We start from the raw sequence: 19,306 nt of genomic DNA, 5'->3' as shown, positions 1-19,306 counted from the left end.
GCGGAAATCCTAGCTTTGCTTCCAAGTAAATTTGTGCACATATAATCACACGTGCATGGTGTGCCGTACATTCACGCTTGTTTCCCGGCAATATTAACGCGTTAGTTACAATCCACCAACTTCCCAATGTTTTTAGTTTTGGGAACAGTTTTGTAAAATGAATCATTGTGAACACGCGTGTCCGCTTATAATTCGCATTGCAAGCAACCACACAGCAATATCAAGGGAAAAAAATTATAAATATATATGGTGGGTGGGAGAGGATAATACATATTTTCATTGTATTATCTCTTCCCATTTGCTAGTAAACAAAGGAAATTCAGAAACATTTAATTAAACCGTATCCTTTCGACTCTCATAGACCGTTGTTAATTGTTTAAAACATGATCAGGATGTTTGGATATTCTGTACTAAAGATATACACGTTGCGTTACGCGAGTTTGGGCATATACACTTATAAAACTTAAATTATTTTATTATTTAAAGAGGCGCCAACCAAAAAATCAAAATCGCATAGATGGGGTTAATCGTGTTTTAAACAGCTAACAACGGTCTATATATTATAGAAGTCGTGAGGATACGGTTTTATAACGCTTTGAGTGTTCTCCTTTTACTACCGAATGAGACGAGAAAATTAAAATGAAAAGTGTCACATCTTTCCCCACCCAACTATATTATAGTTTCTAGAATACATATACTTCTTTAAAACACGATATGTATTATCTAGTAAAATTCCGCTCCAATCACTATACTCATATCCTTTCCAATAATATTGGTCTCGTGGTACCACCTGCTCCCATCCAGAACAACTAAACAAACGAGACAAAATGAATTAGTTTTGTAGTTTGGACCTTTAACAGTTTAATCAGCATACTCACTTATTTCCCCAGCCTTAACCCTCACTTTCATCTTAGACGTGCATATACCATAACACTCCGGCGGTGCTTCAAAAGTCCATTCCTTCTCACCGCTTAGTTGTGCTTGCCAGGTTGCCCCAGGAACAAAGTCAATCTATAACAAGAAATGAAAGCCCCAATGAGTAAGCACGTAATATACTAATTAGCATAATATTAATTAACTCTTTCAATACAACGATCGACTAAGCTCAAGTAAACAACGTAGCTGTTTTTAGTCGCTATTGGTGACTGTAGAGCAGTAGGTGGACTGAGAATATGTGTAAACACGCTTTGTACAACTCCTGCAGCATCATGTGTTGACTTGTAAACTTACATTAGTTAACCTGGCTTAAATGGCGATCGTATGCAGCATGGTTTATAAAAGTATGCCTGTATTTCAAAATACTTTATAGTGTGCAATCATTTAATATAAGTTAAGTTCAACGTTCAATTTCAATTAGTGCCTTTGATCAAACAGTGAAGTTATCGTTGATTACTTGCTAAATATGCGATTTTAAATCTGAAAATGTCGTCTAAAATTCATAAATATATATTGTTAATTGATTTCCATAAAGAGATTAAAAAATGAATGTTAGGATTAAAAAAAACTAAAAAAATCGCTGAAACAACAACGACAAGAACACTTGTTCGACGAAAAAGCATCTATATGACCACAAACGTGCTCAATAACTTCTCACAAGATAGTGAATAAAATATAGACACAGGGGGCACATTGTGTAAAACTAACATTTTGTCAACTATGCTTGGGTGTACTCACGTGTGATGGAGCTCCTGGCCCCGGTAGCCCCATATATATCCAATCCATGTTGCCGTGGTCCAATTCAGGCGACAAAAAGTATGGCAATTTGTAATGCTTTCTGAGCTCGTTTGCTGTATGTCCTTCGCAGTTGCTCCTAAGAAAACATCTGTGTCAATTTGTAAACTGCTTGCAGGTTACCTATGTGAACTGGGATATTTACCATCCAACATACCACTGGTCTTCTTTTCCATCCGCTCTGTTTTGCGACATATTGAAAAAATCTGCAGGTCCAGCGAAATTGGTTGCGAAGCGGAAAAATTGGCAATCCTTTACAATTTGCATAAGGGCCTTTTCACACAAGGTATTTATTAAAAATAAAACACCGATTTTCAAACAAAATCAGACCTTTGATCCTGGGGGATATACGCTTTTAAAATATTCATAGCTGAACGTTTTGCTTGCAGTCCAGCCTTTCTGGCCATCTTGTACGACGATAGGCTGCATGCTGTATGCGTATTTCTCAGTGAATTCTTTCTAAAAATATCAAAGACAATTTTTTTTCAACGTAGGTTTTCGCAATCACGATCTCGCGGCCACTTTTTAATGCCATTTGTTACCCGCTATCGCATTGCAAATGTTTAAAACGCATGTTACACACAAAACAACAAAATTGCTTGCAATGTATGAGAATGGCAATAAAAAATGGCAACTTTGCTAGCAATGTATTGAATTAGTTGTTGCAGGTATACCAAACAGGACATTCACTTACTTGTGTCATATCCTTTACATGCAAAACTTCAGTTACATCCTTGCAAACATTACAGTCCAGTGGTTTACGGATGTAAAGGGCAATAGCTCCACTGGGTAGAAGGCATTTGTTGTATGGGTTTAAAACGCGTGGTTTGAAAGCCTCTAACATCCTAAAATACAAAAACTAACATGATGCTATTAAACCAAATTAATATCGACTTACCCCCATCTATCGGTTAAGCGGTACAAAGACGGAAGGCTAATGCTTAGGAAAAATACCAAGCCAGCGTATAGGACCTTTGAATTCCGTTGATGCCATTTCTTTCCATCGTCCTGCATCGCCTTAACGGACTTAAGTCTGTTTAACTGCTCCCAACTAATACCGAGGTCTTCAGCATGCTCTAAAAGTGTTTTAAACTGATCTACGGTTGCCATCCTATTAACTATCCTACTACACACTGTAATATCTAAATGCTATTGCAACGTAATACATCAAGTGTTTGGACAACGCTATAATGTCTACTGAAATCGAATGCTGTTCTTGCGGAAATCATGGCTTGATTCCAAGTAATTCGTGCACGAGTGAACATACGAAGGTTAATGGTTTGTTCAATGTTTTACCTTCGGGCTTCCAACAATATATTATCACGTTAATTACAATCAATAGTTAAAATAAGTATTTTCATCAACCACTTAACAAATTTACATAAAAAAATGCTTGCAACGAAGCATGGAACATTTACATATGTGTTCATATATACACGTTGCAGTATGTGTTTGCGGCTATACATACACTAATAAAACTGGAGTTATTTAAATATATATAACTAATTTGAGGGGCACGCCAAAAAGATTAAAAATCGTATTTTTTGAACTTGCATTATAGTAGCATAGAGTAAGATTTTTATCGGTAGTAAACAAAGAAAACTGAGAAATTTTGCGCTAAAGGTATAAATCTGTCGTACCCTACAGTCTAATGAATAATACCTCTTGCGTGCGCTGTCTCGAACCCGATAAAGATTAACCCCCGAGCCTGTTTTTTTTTTATAATAACTGTTCCCACTTATTTGTTCAGTGTATACATATAGGGAACAACTTTTAACGTAAATCTGAAACAATAGACTATCATTTCTGGAATATATAGTTTCTAAAACACGATATATATGTTGTTTATGTTATCTAGTAAAATTCCGCTCCAATCACTATGCTCATATTCTTTCCAATAATATGGGTTTCGTGAAACCATCTGCTTCCATCAAGAACAACTAAACGAACAAGACAATGCATTAGTTATGCAGGTTAGGATTTTAACAGTTCAACCAGCATACGCACTTATCTCCCCAGCCTTAACCCTCACTTTCATTTTGGACGTGCATATACCGTAACACTCGGGGGGTGCTTCAAAGGTCCATTCCTTCTCACCGCTTAGTTGCGCTTGCCAGGTTGCACCAGGAACATGATCAATCTATAATTAAACGTTTCGGGTAAGCATCATTTCAACAGTGCTTTGACAAAGTGATTAGCGTGTAAAGCTCGGATTAAGTTGCTACCCTTTTGAATGTGTTTATAAACAAAAAATAGCGATTATCTAAGCTCTAAGCGTCTAAGGGATTGATGTACAAATCGTCAGTCACAATGCTACAAGAGAGCTAGGCTTCAATGAGTTGGCACGTATTAACCCAATTAGCATAATACTAAGTAACCTTTAACCACCACGGTCGAAGAAGCTTGATAAAAAAAGAAGTCAACAACAAAGCGGTATTCAGTCGCCCTTAGTGAATGTTGAACAAGGGGTAGAATCATGGCGCCCTCTATTATAGAGGGCGCCATGGGTAGAATACATGTGTATTATAACTTATGAAAACTTATAACGCATGCGGATTGAGTGATTGGTAAATACTAGTGTAAATACGCTCTGTACAACTCCTGTACCATAGGTTGACTTTTAAACTTCTAAACTTAGTTGTTCAGATTTCCGCTTTTAGTTCGCAACTGCGTCGATCTATTTAGGTCTATTTATAGTCATTCTTGATCCACAACGTTTTGTAAATAAAGGTGTTAATACACAAGTACTTACATGCGATGGAGCTCCTGGTCCCGGTAACCCCATGTATATCCAATCTGTTTTGCCGTGGTCCAATTCAGGGGACAAAAAGTATGGCAATTTGTAATGCTTTCTGAGTTCGTTGGCTGTATGTCCTTCGCAGTTACTCCTAAGAAAACATCCGTGTCAACTTGTAAACTGCATGCAGGTTACCGATATTATGTGAACTGGGATATTTACCATCCAACATACCACTGGTCTTCTTTCCCTTCTACTCTGCTTTGCGACATATTGAAAAAATCTGCAGGACCAGCCAAATCGGTTGCGAAGCGGAAAAATTGACAATCCATTACAATTTGCATTAGAGCCTTTTCACACAAGGTATTTAATTAAAAAAGACTGAAAACACAGATTCAAATAATCCCAAACCTCGGATCCAGGGGGATATACGCTTTTAAAATATTCATAGCTGAACGTTTTGCTTGCAGTCCAGCCTTTCTGGCCATCTTGTACGACGATAGGCTGCATGGTGTATGCGTATTTCTCAGTGAATTCTTCCTAAAAAATCAAAGACAATTTAATTTTATTTCCAGCATAGGTTTTGGCAGTCACGATCTCGCGGCCCGTTTATAATGTCCGTTTTATATTCGCAATTGCATTAAAATCATGTTACCCACAAAATAGTGTCAATATTAATTGCAAGCTATTATAATAATTGCAGTGTAGTATATACTCTGAATTAGACTTTCACTTACTTGTGTTATATTCTTTACATACAAAACTTCAGTTACACCCTTGCAAACGTTACAGTCTAGTGGTTTACGGACGTATTGGGCAACAGCTTCACTGGGTAGGATGCATTGGTAGTGTTTTAAAGTACTTGGTTTCAAAGCATCCACTATCCTATTGAAACATAAACTGGCATGTTATGTTATCAAACCAAATTAATATCGACTTACCCCAATTTATCAGCAAGGCGACACAAAGACGGAAAGGCAATACTGAATAAAAATACCAAGCCAGCGTACAGAACTCTTGAATTCCGTTGATGCCATTTCTTTCCATCGTTCTGAATCGCTTTGACGGTTTTAAGTCTGTTTAACTGCTCATAACTAATGCCGAGGTCTTCGGCATTCTTTAAAAGTGTTTTGAACTGATCAACATTTGCCATTCCATTAGATATCCAACTATCAATGTCTATTAAATGCTGCTTCAGCGTAATGCATTAACTAACTGAACAAGCGCTATAATGTCTACTGAAATCGAATGCTGTTCTTGCGGAAATCATGGCTTTGTTTCCAAGTAATTCGTGCAAGACTAAACATACGAAGGTATAATGGTTTTGTCCAATGTTTCACATTCTAGCAGTGAAAACAGAATATTTGCTTTGAGAAATAACGATATCGTTGCTAAAACGATGGTTGTTATTTCCTAAAATCAGAATTATATCACAGGGCTATTATATGCTAAAGGTATCTGCCTTATCCCACAGACTCCTAAACAATTTACTTTTGTGTGCGTTGTCTTGAAACGCAATATGAATTAAACACCCGCGCCCGTCGTCTATAAAAAAAACTGTCTGCACCCATTTGTTTGGTGTATATACATATAGCGATAACTTTTAACGATATTCCTAAACAATAGGCAATAATTTCTGGGATATAGTTTATTCAACTCCCGATAGGTTCTTTTATGTTTATCTAGTAAAATTCCGATCCAATCACTATGCTCATATCCTTTCCAATAATATTGGTCTCGTGGTACCACCTGCTCCCATCCAGAACAACTAAACGAACGAGACAATGAATTAGTTTTGTAGTTTGGACCTTTAACAGTTTAATCAGCATACTAACTTATCTCCCCAGCCTTAACCCTCACTTTCATCTTAGACGTGCATATACCGTAACACTCCGGCGGTGCTTCAAAAGTCCACTCCTTCTCACCGCTTAGTTGTGCTTGCCAGGTTGCCCCAGGAACGCGATCAATCTATATCAAGAGATCAAACTCTAGTAAATGAGCACGTATGAAAATAGAAATCCCGGCTAAACTTCATTTCAACTGTGCTTTGGCAAAATGGTTAGCGTGTAGTGTTTGGATCGAGTTACTACAATTGTGAGTGTGCTTGGCACAGCGGTTAACCAGTGGGTTGTACAAACCGTAAGTCGTTAACAATACTCTTACTTCTCACAAAACAGTTGTTGAAAAGGACATAAGGATGCACATTGTGTAAAGCAAAAAGATTTGTTCACTGTGCTTGACAAATGTTTTAGCCCTTTTGGTGTAAGACCTACGTCTTCAATCGCCGCTTTTAGTTCGCATGTGCGACGATAAGGTCTATCATAGTCATTCTCGATTCACAATGTATTGTAACTTAAACGTGTTATTACAAAAGCAGTAAGCACTCACATGCATAGGTGCTCCTGGCCCCGGTAATCCCATGTATATCCAATCTTTTTTGCCGTGGTCCAATTCAGGCGACAAAAAGTATGGCAATTTGTAATGCTTTCTGAGCTCGTTCGCTGTATGTCCTTCGCAGTTGCTCCTAAGAAAACATCCGTGTCAACTTGTAAACTATATGCAGGTTACCGGTATTATGTAAACTGGGATATTTACCATCCAACATACCACTGGTCTTCTTTCCCTTCTACTCTGCTTTGCGACATATTGAAAAAATCTGCAGGACCAGCCAAATCTGTTTCGAAGTTGAAAAACTGGCAACCGTCCACAATTTGCATTAAAGCCTTTTCACATAAGGTATTTAATTAAAATAGAATAAAGACACCGATTTTCAAATAACATCAAACCTTTGATCCTTGGGGGTATATGCTTTTAAAATATTCATAGCTGAACGTTTTGCTTGCTGTCCAGCCTTTCTGGCCATCTTGTACGACGACAGTCTGCATACTGTGAGCGTATTTCTCAGTGAATTCTTCCTAAAAATATCAAAGACAAGTTATATTTCCAGCGTAGATTTTCGCAGCCACGTTTCAATGTGTTTTGATATCTGCAACCTGATTGTAAATGTTTAGAACACTTATTAAACAAAAAATATTGCCAAGTATAATTTAAAGTAGAGGGAGAAGATGGGACACCTTCATCACATAGTATCCAAATATCCAAATATCATAATCTTGTTTTCAACGCTCAACGCCGTTTTATGGGAGTCGTAGGGAAGGGTACGGGTTTTAATTATGTAATGTTCTTTGTTTACTATTTACTGAGACGAAAAAATAGAATGAAAAGGTGTTCCATCTTACCACACCCTACCACATATCAAACGAAATAATAACTTACTTGTGTAATATTCTTTAAATAGAAAATTTCAGTTACATCCTTGCAAGCATTGCAGTCTAGTGGAGGACGAACGAGCGAACCAATGGCTTGACTAGACAGGAAGCATTTCCAATTGTTTAAAGGGTTAGGTTCTGAATCCTCCAACGTTCTAAAGTAAAATAAACTATAGCATGATATTTTCAAATCAAATTGATTTCAACTTACCCTAACTCATGGTCAAGATACATGAGCGGGAGGCTAATACTGAATAAAAATACCAATCCAGCGTATAGAACCCTTGGATTCCGTTGAAGCCATTTCTTTCCATCGTTCTGAATCGCCTTGACGGAATTAAGTCTGTTTAACTGCTCCCAACTAATACCGAGGTCTTCAGCATGCTTTAAAAGTGTTTTGAACTGATCAACGGTTGCCATTTTATTAGCTTTACGACAACACACTGTAATATCTAAGTGTTGTTACAGCGTAACTAAGCGCTATAATGTCTACTGAAATCGAATGCTGTTCTTGCGGAAATTATGGCTTTGTTTCCAAGTAATTCGTGCAAGAATGAACATACGAAGGGATAGTGTTTTGTTTAATAATGTTTCAGACCGACGGACTTACAGTTCGGATTGCAATTTTCCACGTAAGAAATGTATTGGAAAACTTTTGTTTTTCTTGCAAAAAAAACGTTGTACGCTGCGAGTCCATATATATATATATATATATATCTTTTGATCTTTTGTGCAATCCTTATATTTTGCAATTAGTGTATTGTAGTATTTATGTTAAGTGTTTTCGTATCAAAAGTCACCACTTATCTACAGAGAATGTAGAATGAGATTCGATCAAAACTGTTTTGTATTTTCTTGGAAATGGTTTGTCTAAAATTATTCTCCGTGGCATATGCGTTTTTCAGCCAGGACATCGACGCTACTTTTTGTTTATCTGACCAACGTAGTTGCGTTGTCATACATTAGGCAGTATTTATCGGAATGGCAAATCAAGAACAGTTTCGTGCTATATTAAAGCAGTCAGAACGTATGGGTATAAGTTGTGAGCAGTTAAGCAGTTTAAAATCAGTAAGAAAAATTATTAACGATGGCAAAAACTGGCAACAACGCAACTTTCAAAACATTTTGCTTGGAATCTGGTTGGTGTTAACGATAATTCCACCATCGGTGATCGTATACAATATAAAACATGAAACTACTTTCGGGAATTCCATATTGAAAACGTAAATTTTGATATTTGTGTAAAGATTTTATTTATCTAATTCCGCTGCTGTTTTGCAGGTTTGTCGTCCTGCTGGACGAATCCCAAATTTTGACGGAACTTCCGTGTATTCTTCGAAGTCAACCTCTTGCACCGTATGCAAGAATTCCCACCAACTGTTCCAGGTGTGCTGATGTTACTGAAGTGATGCAACTAAGAAATGTGTCGCAGGTTAGATTAATACTGTTCGTTTAACCTAAGGGTCACGCCTTTTACAAACTAGGTTCTGTGACTCTTTTTAAGTCTTTTTAAATGTCATATTTAGTGACTATTTTTTTAAACCTTTTTTCAATCAAGTAAAAAATGTTTAAATACTTCCAGAATGATTTTTTGACCAAATACGCGTTCACTATGCAACCGATCGTGGTGAAAGATGCGCAATCTAATTGGACAGCGGGCGAAAGTTTCAGCTACGAATATTTTCAAAGTATTTATTCTCCTGGTTCTCAGGTGAGAAAAATACACTACCAATTATAAAACAGTAAAATGCACATACCCGGCCACGATCACCATATTATCACCAATTGATCATTTTTGTAAGATTCTGGAAGAAGTAGCTAGAAGATGTTTATTCTTCCCGTATGAAACTGGATTGGCTAACCTGGCTGAATTTTTCAACATGTCAAAGAATCAAGTTGAAGGCAAGGAAGGTCGATGGTACGTCGGATGGTGAGTAGGCTACTTATAGTTTATTTATGTATATTCCCGACCTGCAATCGTGCATTTTGTTTAAGGATTAATTGTGAGGGAAAATCCGCCAATCAGTTGAGGAAGCATTACCAACGACCTTATTTCTTATCCCCTGAGTTGGACCACAGTAAACTTGATTGGGTGTTTATGGGAATGCCTGGACGTGGAGCTTCTTTGCACGTGAGTATGAAATTGGCAACTTAATAAAGCCTATATCATCGTGTTTAGTGACTTTTATACAATCCACTCTGCCTCAATTAAGAGAACTTTAAAGAAAAGTTGTACAGACTTATACAGCGGTCATGATTGAAAGCACTCTCGCGAGTTTTGATTACTAAGTACATATAGTAGGGTGGGAGAAGATGGGACACCGTAAGCAGATATTATTTAAAAATCCTGATCGGGTCTGTTTAGGTTGATTTCGTACAGTCGTCGATTTGGCAAGCACAGCTTCGTGGCCATAAGAAGTGGACATTGGAATCACCACCGGAGTGTTTCGGTACATGCGTACGACGACTTGAGGTGACAGTTGATCCAGGAGATATAAGTAAGTATATATCGCAATAAATCCCCAAATCAGCTTGGTAAAATTGAATTGTATTTCACAGTTGTTCTTGATGGAAACAGTTGGTTCCATCAAACCGAAATCGTTGGAGAGGATAACAGCATCGTTATCGGCTCGGAATACTATTGAGAGTCAAGCATGCGGCTGATATTAAAAGAAAATTAACCCCCGCCGTGTTTATCATGCAACGTTTTAATCATTCCATACGGAAGGCAATTGTTCAAACGTTATGTATATTTTTTGCAGTAGATTGTTGAACGTTTATAATATTTCAACCATGCGTATGTTTATGCCAGAGTGCGTATATAAACATGTTTATATACGGACTCTGATTTATGCCAATACTAATTCAGGATATGAGTTCCAAATGTTGCTCTTCCCACCCAGAGCCATAGAAACGTTCCTAGCTAGAGGTCATCCGTACTTAGAAAGTTTTACGTCAGGTTAGTTGAGAATTAGGGACTGTCCCAAAATTCATAAATTTTAATTATTGACGAATGCGAAAGATAGGACGGTGAAGTTATAATTATTAATGATTTTAAAGTGTAATCAAACAATATTCAAATACACAACTGATTTAAAGGTCGAGAAGCATCAGTATTTCGTGTATTATGATCTATTTATCGCCTTGTCCACGTTTTTTTTATAAAATGCGTTTTTTTTGTGTTTGCACCGCAGTTGAAATGTACACAGTAATTTGTATTTTAACCTTTATCGAATTATCTCATTATATGCAAGGTGGTAATAGGTAACTGAAATGTTGTAATTGGTTTGTGGTTGCATTAAACAACTTAGAAATGGGAAGATTCAATCGTCAAATCCAGTGGGACGTCACACGATCAATTTCCATAGCGAACGTGTTTTATTTTCTCTTTGCTGGAGGCAAAGCTTGTTTGTTTCCATTTCTGACTCTTTATTTTCGCCACCTCGGACTTTCTGCCACACAGGTTGGAATTGTTTTCGCTGCGAAATACCTAACTTGGTATCTAGCTTCTCCAGTATGGATTGCTATGGCTAAACGGTAAGCTTTAAACAATTTTTTTGTCTATTTTGTTCTCACAAGTGTATTATTTAATTTTTACTTTAAGTAATGTAATAAAACTGAACTAATGAAGTATTTAAACTTTGGTGTACTACTGTAATTATTTAGGCAGGTTTTTTCATACTTTTTTCACTTATTTGTCAGTTTGAGTACAGTTATAAAATAATAGTGAAAATTTAATGGTGAATAATTCTGCTGTTCTGCTACTGAGTCCTAAGCATACCTGTTGCCTAACCTGCGGGGTTTTTCACTAGTACCAATAAGGAACAAAAATAGTTGGGTAATGATGGCTGAATTAACTCTTTAAAATATGCTGTAAAATATTATACACCACCTATATTACTACCATAGATAGTTTATTAATTTGTACAATTAAGGATTAGCATTGGAAGAATAGTGCACAATAAATTTGCAATTTGAAGAACATTTTTTTATTTATAAGACCATAATACAATGTGAACGGTACTTTTATTTACAGGTTGGACAAGATCAAAATAATTCTCTGCACTACACTGTTGTTTGCAGTTGCAAGTAATCTCACTATTACAGTGATACCTCCAGCTGATAATGAGATGTTTAACAGTCTGTGTGTTGATCAAGAACTTGTGATTTTCCCTGGAAATTCTTCTATAGGTTGGTTTGGTGCAACAGTTTATTGTAGTTGTTGGTGCACTAAAAGAAAACTTGACAATGTTTTGGTATTATAGACGTACTACTTAATTTTAAATATTTTATTGTTTCGGAAGGGATAAACAGTTAAGTATCCACTTTATTTGGCCGCGATCATTTGTGATAAACTGTTTATATTATTTTGCAATGTCATAATCAGGTTACACATTAGATCTACATTATACAGCAGCCTTCATACTATTTGCTGTCACTAAAGAATTATCATTTAGCAAAAATATAAACTTTCTAACAGATTTTGTTATATTTGCCAATATATTTTGTTATATTCTATAAACCAAATAACTGAATACATATTTTAAGACTTTATTAGTTTTTTATACTTCACAGCAAACACAATGTTGGATGCAAATATCAACACAACAACAACCACAATTCCAATTTCTCCGACCACTACCACCTTAAATACAAACCCAAGTGTTGATACCAGCACCAGTACAACCACATCAACCAAGCCAAAAACTACAACCACAACTGCCCCGCCACCTATGTCTCCTTATAAAATGGCCGTCCTACTTTACCCAAGCATGAAGTCATTGGACATAAAGGAAGTGGTATGTAGTTTATTCTTGTGCCTTGGATATCCACATTTTAAATAGAAAAGTAGATTCTATAATCCAGATTACATGAATTTTGTCCTACAATTTGAATATGGTGTCTATGTTGAAAGTGTTTGTATATTTACATTTGTTATCCTATATTATTCCTACTGTTTACTTAATTTTAAAGATAAGTACATGTAATGTCATAGTTGGTTTTGGGTATTTATTCTGTGTTGTACAGCTATTCCATAATTAATGAATTGTTTTTTCTACACAGACGATAAACCTTCTTCATTCTTTCAATGAGACCAAGGATTGGCCGAGTTGGAAACTAGGAGTGTTAAGAAACAAATTATTAAAGATGTTGAATTCAACTAAGTCTTCACACTCAGACGGTACTTTAACTTTCTTTTGTTTTGTGTTATTATTATTGTAGAACTTGTTCTGGAAGCTTAAGACTTGCCTGAACAAAATTATTGAAATAATTGTTTGTTTGGTTTGCAAAACTGTTTTGCGTACTGTAAATTGAATTTTATTGAATTTAAAAGGTTTATTGTCAACTGCATTAAAATATGAGTTTTCCATTGACAGAGAAACAGACACTACCCAATGTAGCGGTTACAACCACACTTGTTATTGCTGGTGAACCCATCATTCCTACTGTAGCATCACAATTAACAACAACAACAGAAGGAAAATCAACAACAACAGAAAAAGGAACAACAACCACTAAAGAAAAAACAACAACAACAAGAACTGAATCAGAGTTTTCGCCATCAAGCAAGGGAGGCAGTCCCTTACACGAAATTGCAGGTCGTCTGGTACAGAAATTGTTGCCACGGTTTCTGCAATTAAGGTCTGAAAACTCGTGGCTGACAGTTCATCAGTTTATGGAAGGACAACCAAAAACCAGAGAGTTGTCCCCTCAAGTAAAACAGCTGCTGGAAAGAGCATTACAAAATGCATTAGATAAATATGAAGGTATCAGTTTACAATTTTTTTTCTGTTTTTTTTTATTTTGTGGTTACTTTATATTTTGTAACATTTGGGGTCCTTTTGAAATCACTTTGCTGCTTACCCTTTGGAAAGCACAACAGAGTTTTTTACAATTATGTAGTTATAAATTTGGAATGTTTGGAATTTGTAAAGAATTGTATGAGCTATGAGGTGTTATGTTTGTAATTTAACCCCTAATTGTTTCTTTACTTTTCAGATAATTCTCGAAGCAAAAGAAGTATTTTGTCCAATGAGACAACAATAAGTGCTGATGAAGTTAAGCAAAATGAGGTAAATATTTTGTTATGATTTTATGCAAACCCCGTAACAGCAGATATGCATGACATTATGAGTAAATACAATATCCACGTGCTTGTGACTTTGTATACAAACACAACAGAAGATAGAAGTGCATGTATAGTATCTCTCTGACTGTTCACCTACAATTTCATGAGTATGTAATAAAAATCATAAAACGTATATTCCATGATCTGATTTCCATCAGCTTACAAGTTTATTTGTTTAAAGTTTAAGGTATCATAAATCCAGTAGATTGTACATTTTTGCTTAAATTCATAATGTTTAATAATTTTTCAGGAGAATGAAACATTGTTTGGAATTGCATCCATATCTGCTCACTCTGTGTTAAAGGTTGTGAAACAGCAAGTTACATCAAACGTGGCTACTTTTATAACTCTACTTATTGTTGTGGCTGTTGGTAAGTACTAGCTGCAGTATTGGTAATTTGGAAGGATCATAATTACGTATGGTTTCCTATTACTAATATGCACTTGTCAGGCACTGATATATAATGTTGATCTAAACGTACATAGTAAACATTTGAATGAAACTTTTAATTTATAGAAAGAGTGGTTGAATTTGTTATAGTTCTATCACCATCATTATACATTGTGTAATTTTTCTACACAATATGCTGAAAAAAATCCAATTTTGGAGGAATTTGTAGACTCATTTCCATTTAAATTTGACCCAAGGCAAAATGATTTTTTGAATTTAAAATGTTGAATTTTTATAAAAATAAGTTGTACTTCGTAAATATGGAAAATGGGATGCTTTTATTTCTATAAACTGACAGGCTCCATTCACTCAACATATGTTCAGATCAACTTAAGACATCAATGCACATTAATGACAGGAAACCATAGACACCATGTCTGAATTTTGTTTCATAAGATAACATTGTATTTTTCATTTAAAGGTGAATTGCTGTCTGCACCAATTGAACCGCTGAGTGACCAAACTTTGTATGAATTACTTGATGAACTCGATACTTTGGATAAATATGGTAAACATAAAACAGCAGCACTGCTTGGAACTCTTGTATGCGGAATACTTGTATCTGTTGCTGTATATACATCCCCATGCCTTATCAATGGTTCAATAACCAGGTAATACCCAAAGATCACTAATATTTTGATTTACAAAATAAGTTGGTAGTTTTTCAATTTTCTCCTCGTTTTAAAACTGTATTTTTTTTCTCTTTATGCTTTTTTAGTTACCTGTATGCTTAATTTTAAACTGTATAACATATGATATATTAATGGATTTTTCGAATATGGCAACAAAAATAATATTTATACATTGAATGGATTGTAGATACACAAAAAGGTATTAAACCCAAAATGAAAGTTGTTACCAAGGTACAATAAAAGACATGGTTAAAACTTAAAAAAAGAGCTTATAATACTTATTATAATACGTATACATGACTACTTTTAACTCCACTTGTAACATTTTACAGATTCCATATCCATTTTTACTCGTTTGCGATATTTGTTGGTTTGTCCTTTGTTGTTGCCCCCTTTTACCCATCGTATACCCAGCAAAGGCAATCTTACGCATCAGAAAGTTGTTCAAAATGTGGCATCTGTCCTTCATTTTGTGGAACCTGCCTTTCCAGTTGCAGGTAAACCCAACAAATCATTTCACAACCCAGCATACTAGAGTTATGAACATTAGTGAAATAAAAAAAAATTATTATCTGCTATTAAAGAGTATAAAAATTTACCTAAAATATCAAAAATGCCACAACCTAACAGACTATTCATTTTAATGACGTGGCAACTACAACCGACAATGTCCATAAACATTCCATTGAGTTCATGTTATTTACTTTTAACTGACGCTCGTTACATGCTATTCAGCAATTTTTAAATTCCTTGGATTCCCATAAATTAATTCCTTTATTTTGACTCTGGCCTAATTTTTGTAAATAACAATGTGTTTGGGGACTAAAAGGCTCTATATTTAATGCTAGGTTTTCTTGGTGTATGTATTGCTCGGATATATACTTATACGTTTTTAATACAACTTTTAATATAGACACTTGCTTCTGTTGATCACTGTGTTTCTTGTGGGAATAACACAGGGTGGAGTGCAAGACTTTATGTTCTGGTGTGTGGAAGACATGCCCGGTTCATCAGAATTAGTGTTTGGGGCGTTTATTTCAGGTGTGATAAGCTGATATATTAACAACAATGTTTTGAACCTACCAAAATATATATCTGACTACAGTCTTTTTAAATTTACTAAACTATTTATGTACATCTGACATCTATATTTTTGTGACATTAACTTGCATAGTAAGAATGTGATGCTCAAAGTGAAAGTAATTTTTACTATAACGTACAGACATGAACCGCATGAAAGTAATTTTTTCTATAGCAGCAGTGCCAAGTTTTATTATTCTTTGAAAATGAGCATAAAGTTTCACATGTAACCATTTTATTCAGTTTATTTTTTTCTGCAGTTAATGCATTGGCAGCAATCTTAGCAAACTGGATTGGTCGTAAGGTTGTTAAAACGCTCAAATCTTTCGCACTTGGACCACTATCTCTCTACTGCATAGCGGTGCAACTGCTTCTCTACTCGTACATAAACAATCCTTGGTTCATCATCCCGCTACAGTTCTTCAGTATATTTGGTAAGCTGTGTTGGTGTAATTTGAGGGCGTTAGACTTGTCTGTGTTTGTTTAGCACAGCATTTGTTTGCTGGGCGTGTGATGTGTAAGCCATGCAAACAACATTATTTCAATGTGTTTTCGTCTGTATAAAAAATCAATGCAAGAACATTGACCTTTAAATAAAATCTGAGCTGTTTTTATGTATTAATGTATTATATTAATAATTATATAATAATTCTGCTACACAACTCTCGTGTACAATGTGATAAAACATTTTCTGCTGCCTGTTTTATAGTTTTTTTCTTCATTTTTAGTTGGGCACATTGATGTACCTTTTTTTCTAACATATTAAATATTTGCTTTACATTGACAGCCATTCTGTATATGTATATTTTTATTCAAAATGCCAGGGATCCTAATGCATGGCACTTAGGGGTTTGGGATTTACGCCAAATTCTGCCCATTACCCCATTATACATAATGATAATATAGTACAGTATGCCTGTTATAACATCTGATGTTGCCCACCACACGAGGGTTAATAGGTGAGATTGATTCATGATCATAATACATTACAGGTCAAGCCTTCATGTGGACAGTGATCAGTTATCAGACCAACCTAATGGTGTCTTCATCATGGAGAGGAAGGAGCAAGAGAAACGAAGAAGTTCATTTTTTTGCTCGCTCTTCACACCAGAGAGCACAACAAATGACTTACACAAGAACATACTATGTATGTGATTTTTTAATTTAGAATTTTTGTGTGGATTAATTAAATGGCGTACCCTTTACCTTAACCCTCATTATGTCTCACCGTATGGCAGAAAAATTTTGATTTTTTTAATCATAAAACAAAACAACTTCCAGAAGAAATTAAATTTAAAATATGTAAAATGCTAATCCATATCAAAAATATTGACAATATAATTATAAATTAAAACATGTAAAAAAGTTGCAACACATATTTAAATATTAATTTCACTTATTTAAGTTGGGTCATAGCTGTATGTTCTTACAGGGCTTTGCTTATGCATTGGGTACACTGATTTTTGGAGTCTCATATGATGTGTCAAATGGAAGCCTTGCACCTTGTTTACGGGTGTCGTCTTTGCTCATCGCATTGTGGGCGTGTATCTTCCTTGTCTTACAATGTTGCTGCCAACCTCGAAAAACGAAGAAATATTCGAACCTTCTCGCAGATAGTGATGAGGATGATGTGTATGATGCAAACAAGGATCGAAATTCATGCAAGTTTATTTGTATTTAAAACAATTAATGTCACTTATTTCTTCTTGTGTGGTGAGGCAATTTTAGGGTAAAACAAAAAGTGTTGTTTCATACACCTTATCCGGTTACAAGTTACCTGTAACTTTGAATGTAGTAGTTTTTACCATTATTTTGTATGACTGACATTGTAAAATACACATAGAGGCTACTGGGTTACTGTCCTGACAAACGGACACAAAAATCTTTAAACTAGTAAGATTTTCAATTCTATTTTTATATTCCACAAAGAAAGGTCTATCATTAGGACGATACTAACAATTTAAAGTATTTCATGTTTATTAATATCTTTGCTTTCAGACCTGATTTTATTTTATTTTTTATTGGTAAAATATTTTAACGAGGGGTGCCTATATACATGTTTGTAAATAAGATGTATTTTTAAAGCAGGGTTTTCTAAAAGAAAAGGGTCTGGAAGTTACGTGAAAAATAACGGAAGTGTTGATGGGAGGAGGAAGAAGAGGAGAAGAGCTCGGAGGACTCATGGTGACACAACTACATCCTCAGAAGATGAAGCAAATGAGGAGAGAGATTGGTTAAGTGCTGCAATGAAGAAAGACTCTCGGATGTTGTAAGGATAAGAAAGAAAAACTTAATAAGTGCTTAATAGATAAAAATATAGTTAATGTCACATAGCATGACAATTCTCTTTGCATTTTATATCTCGTATTCTTATAACTTTACAGTCTGGTGAAGCAACACTGCAGTATCTTTAGTTTTTTGAAGCTAAATATTCTTCAATTTTACGACAAGTTGCATAGGTTTTATATCAAATGTTTTGTACATATGGAGTTTTGCACAGATCAAGATTTTTTGTTGCTCATAGAGACATTTAATATTGTGTTTGTTTTATTTAAATGGCGAATTATTATAACGGTGGCAGTATCAATACTGAAAGATAACTGTGTTCCAATTTTCTTCATTTTTGTGCTCCCTTTAAAATCATCCTTTCCTAATTCTTCACTTTAAATGTATTTGGATATGCCTGAATGCATACTGTCTAAGTTTTGAGACATTTATGATATTTTGTTCGCACTTTAATTAGTAAGGTGCTTTGAAAGCATGTTTCAATAATGTCTTTGTTATTTGACCAACAGTGTCTACCTGTGTCTGTGCAATTCAATAGTTGGTGTAACTTATGCAAAATTTGTAGAAGTTATTAATTTTTTGTTAATTCTAAACTTAATATCTGTATTTAATCGTAAAACAGTATAGTAGTGAAACCATGCCATTTGCTAATTTAAGATTGTATTCAAAAATGGGGTCTTTTTATATGAAACTTATCAATAAATGAATTGAACAGAATGGTCTAATGAATTTAAGGTGACCCAGGTATATAAGCACCCTGGTAAAAGAATCGAATGTAGCGTACTGTGCAACGTGAATAATATTTAAAATATTTTATTTACCCCGACGATTTGTGTACGTTTTTTTTGAAAACTTCAAAATTCAATTGCAGTTTAGCATAGAAATAGTAAATCATCACAAATGATTTAATGGGGAGTCCCACTACACAGAAAGCAAGCTTTATCATCAGAAGATTGAACACTACGAGGTAAAGTATAACAGATTAGTTAA

At 35.1% G+C, this 19,306-nt stretch overlaps 5 protein-coding genes across 6 annotated transcripts; 2 read left to right on the top strand and 3 right to left on the bottom strand.

Annotated features, from left to right (window-relative positions):
• Positions 1 to 121: 121 nt before the first annotated feature.
• On the bottom strand, positions 122 to 2,876 carry LOC149738811 (bifunctional arginine demethylase and lysyl-hydroxylase JMJD6-like). The gene is made up of 7 exons (XM_089874106.1): positions 2,630 to 2,876; positions 2,426 to 2,576; positions 2,062 to 2,190; positions 1,877 to 2,004; positions 1,675 to 1,810; positions 879 to 1,011; positions 122 to 809 (listed from the first exon to the last, which is right to left on the bottom strand). The coding sequence occupies exons 1-7, from the start codon at positions 2,839 to 2,841 to the stop codon at positions 724 to 726; spliced, it is 975 nt and encodes a 324-aa protein (XP_089730232.1). The 5' UTR covers positions 2,842 to 2,876; the 3' UTR covers positions 122 to 723.
• Positions 2,877 to 3,016: 140 nt separating this feature from the next.
• LOC149738810 (uncharacterized) lies at positions 3,017 to 5,744 on the bottom strand. Its single transcript, XM_089874094.1, has 7 exons — positions 5,410 to 5,744; positions 5,206 to 5,353; positions 4,880 to 5,008; positions 4,691 to 4,818; positions 4,484 to 4,619; positions 3,739 to 3,871; positions 3,017 to 3,671 (listed from the first exon to the last, which is right to left on the bottom strand). The coding sequence occupies exons 1-7, from the start codon at positions 5,619 to 5,621 to the stop codon at positions 3,586 to 3,588; spliced, it is 972 nt and encodes a 323-aa protein (XP_089730220.1). The 5' UTR covers positions 5,622 to 5,744; the 3' UTR covers positions 3,017 to 3,585.
• Positions 5,745 to 6,101: 357 nt separating this feature from the next.
• On the bottom strand, positions 6,102 to 8,157 carry LOC149738809 (bifunctional arginine demethylase and lysyl-hydroxylase JMJD6-like). Its single transcript, XM_089874095.1, has 7 exons — positions 7,949 to 8,157; positions 7,745 to 7,892; positions 7,255 to 7,383; positions 7,064 to 7,191; positions 6,857 to 6,992; positions 6,304 to 6,436; positions 6,102 to 6,236 (listed from the first exon to the last, which is right to left on the bottom strand). Exons 1-7 carry the CDS (start codon positions 8,155 to 8,157, stop codon positions 6,151 to 6,153), a joined length of 969 nt encoding a protein of 322 aa, XP_089730221.1. The 3' UTR covers positions 6,102 to 6,150.
• Positions 8,158 to 8,545: 388 nt separating this feature from the next.
• On the top strand, positions 8,546 to 10,991 carry LOC149738808 (bifunctional arginine demethylase and lysyl-hydroxylase JMJD6-like). Its single transcript, XM_089874090.1, has 7 exons — positions 8,546 to 8,960; positions 9,019 to 9,169; positions 9,320 to 9,448; positions 9,540 to 9,667; positions 9,733 to 9,868; positions 10,103 to 10,235; positions 10,297 to 10,991. The coding sequence occupies exons 1-7, from the start codon at positions 8,719 to 8,721 to the stop codon at positions 10,380 to 10,382; spliced, it is 1,005 nt and encodes a 334-aa protein (XP_089730216.1). The 5' UTR covers positions 8,546 to 8,718; the 3' UTR covers positions 10,383 to 10,991.
• A 59-nt stretch (positions 10,992 to 11,050) lies between these two features.
• On the top strand, positions 11,051 to 19,033 carry LOC149738807 (major facilitator superfamily domain-containing protein 6-like protein A). Of its 2 annotated transcripts, none has more exons than XM_089874051.1 (14): positions 11,051 to 11,274; positions 11,774 to 11,928; positions 12,313 to 12,536; positions 12,802 to 12,919; positions 13,116 to 13,505; positions 13,738 to 13,811; positions 14,118 to 14,238; positions 14,740 to 14,929; positions 15,283 to 15,447; positions 15,864 to 15,991; positions 16,291 to 16,464; positions 17,023 to 17,177; positions 17,463 to 17,691; positions 18,119 to 19,033. In XM_089874051.1, exons 1-14 carry the CDS (start codon positions 11,051 to 11,053, stop codon positions 18,301 to 18,303), a joined length of 2,532 nt encoding a protein of 843 aa, XP_089730177.1. In that variant the 3' UTR covers positions 18,304 to 19,033. The 2 variants fall into 2 exon arrangements, with proteins under 2 accessions (XP_089730177.1, XP_089730176.1); XM_089874050.1 differs by having other exon boundaries at positions 18,116 to 19,033.
• The last annotated feature ends 273 nt before the right edge of the window (positions 19,034 to 19,306 follow it).

This window comes from Ciona robusta, chromosome 3, assembly GCF_009617815.1.
Source record: "Ciona robusta chromosome 3, ASM961781v2".
Classification (NCBI taxonomy): Eukaryota; Metazoa; Chordata; class Ascidiacea; order Phlebobranchia; family Cionidae; genus Ciona; species Ciona robusta.
The sequence above is the reverse complement of the archived record's forward strand: the minus strand, read 5'-3'. Positions and strand labels throughout refer to the sequence as shown.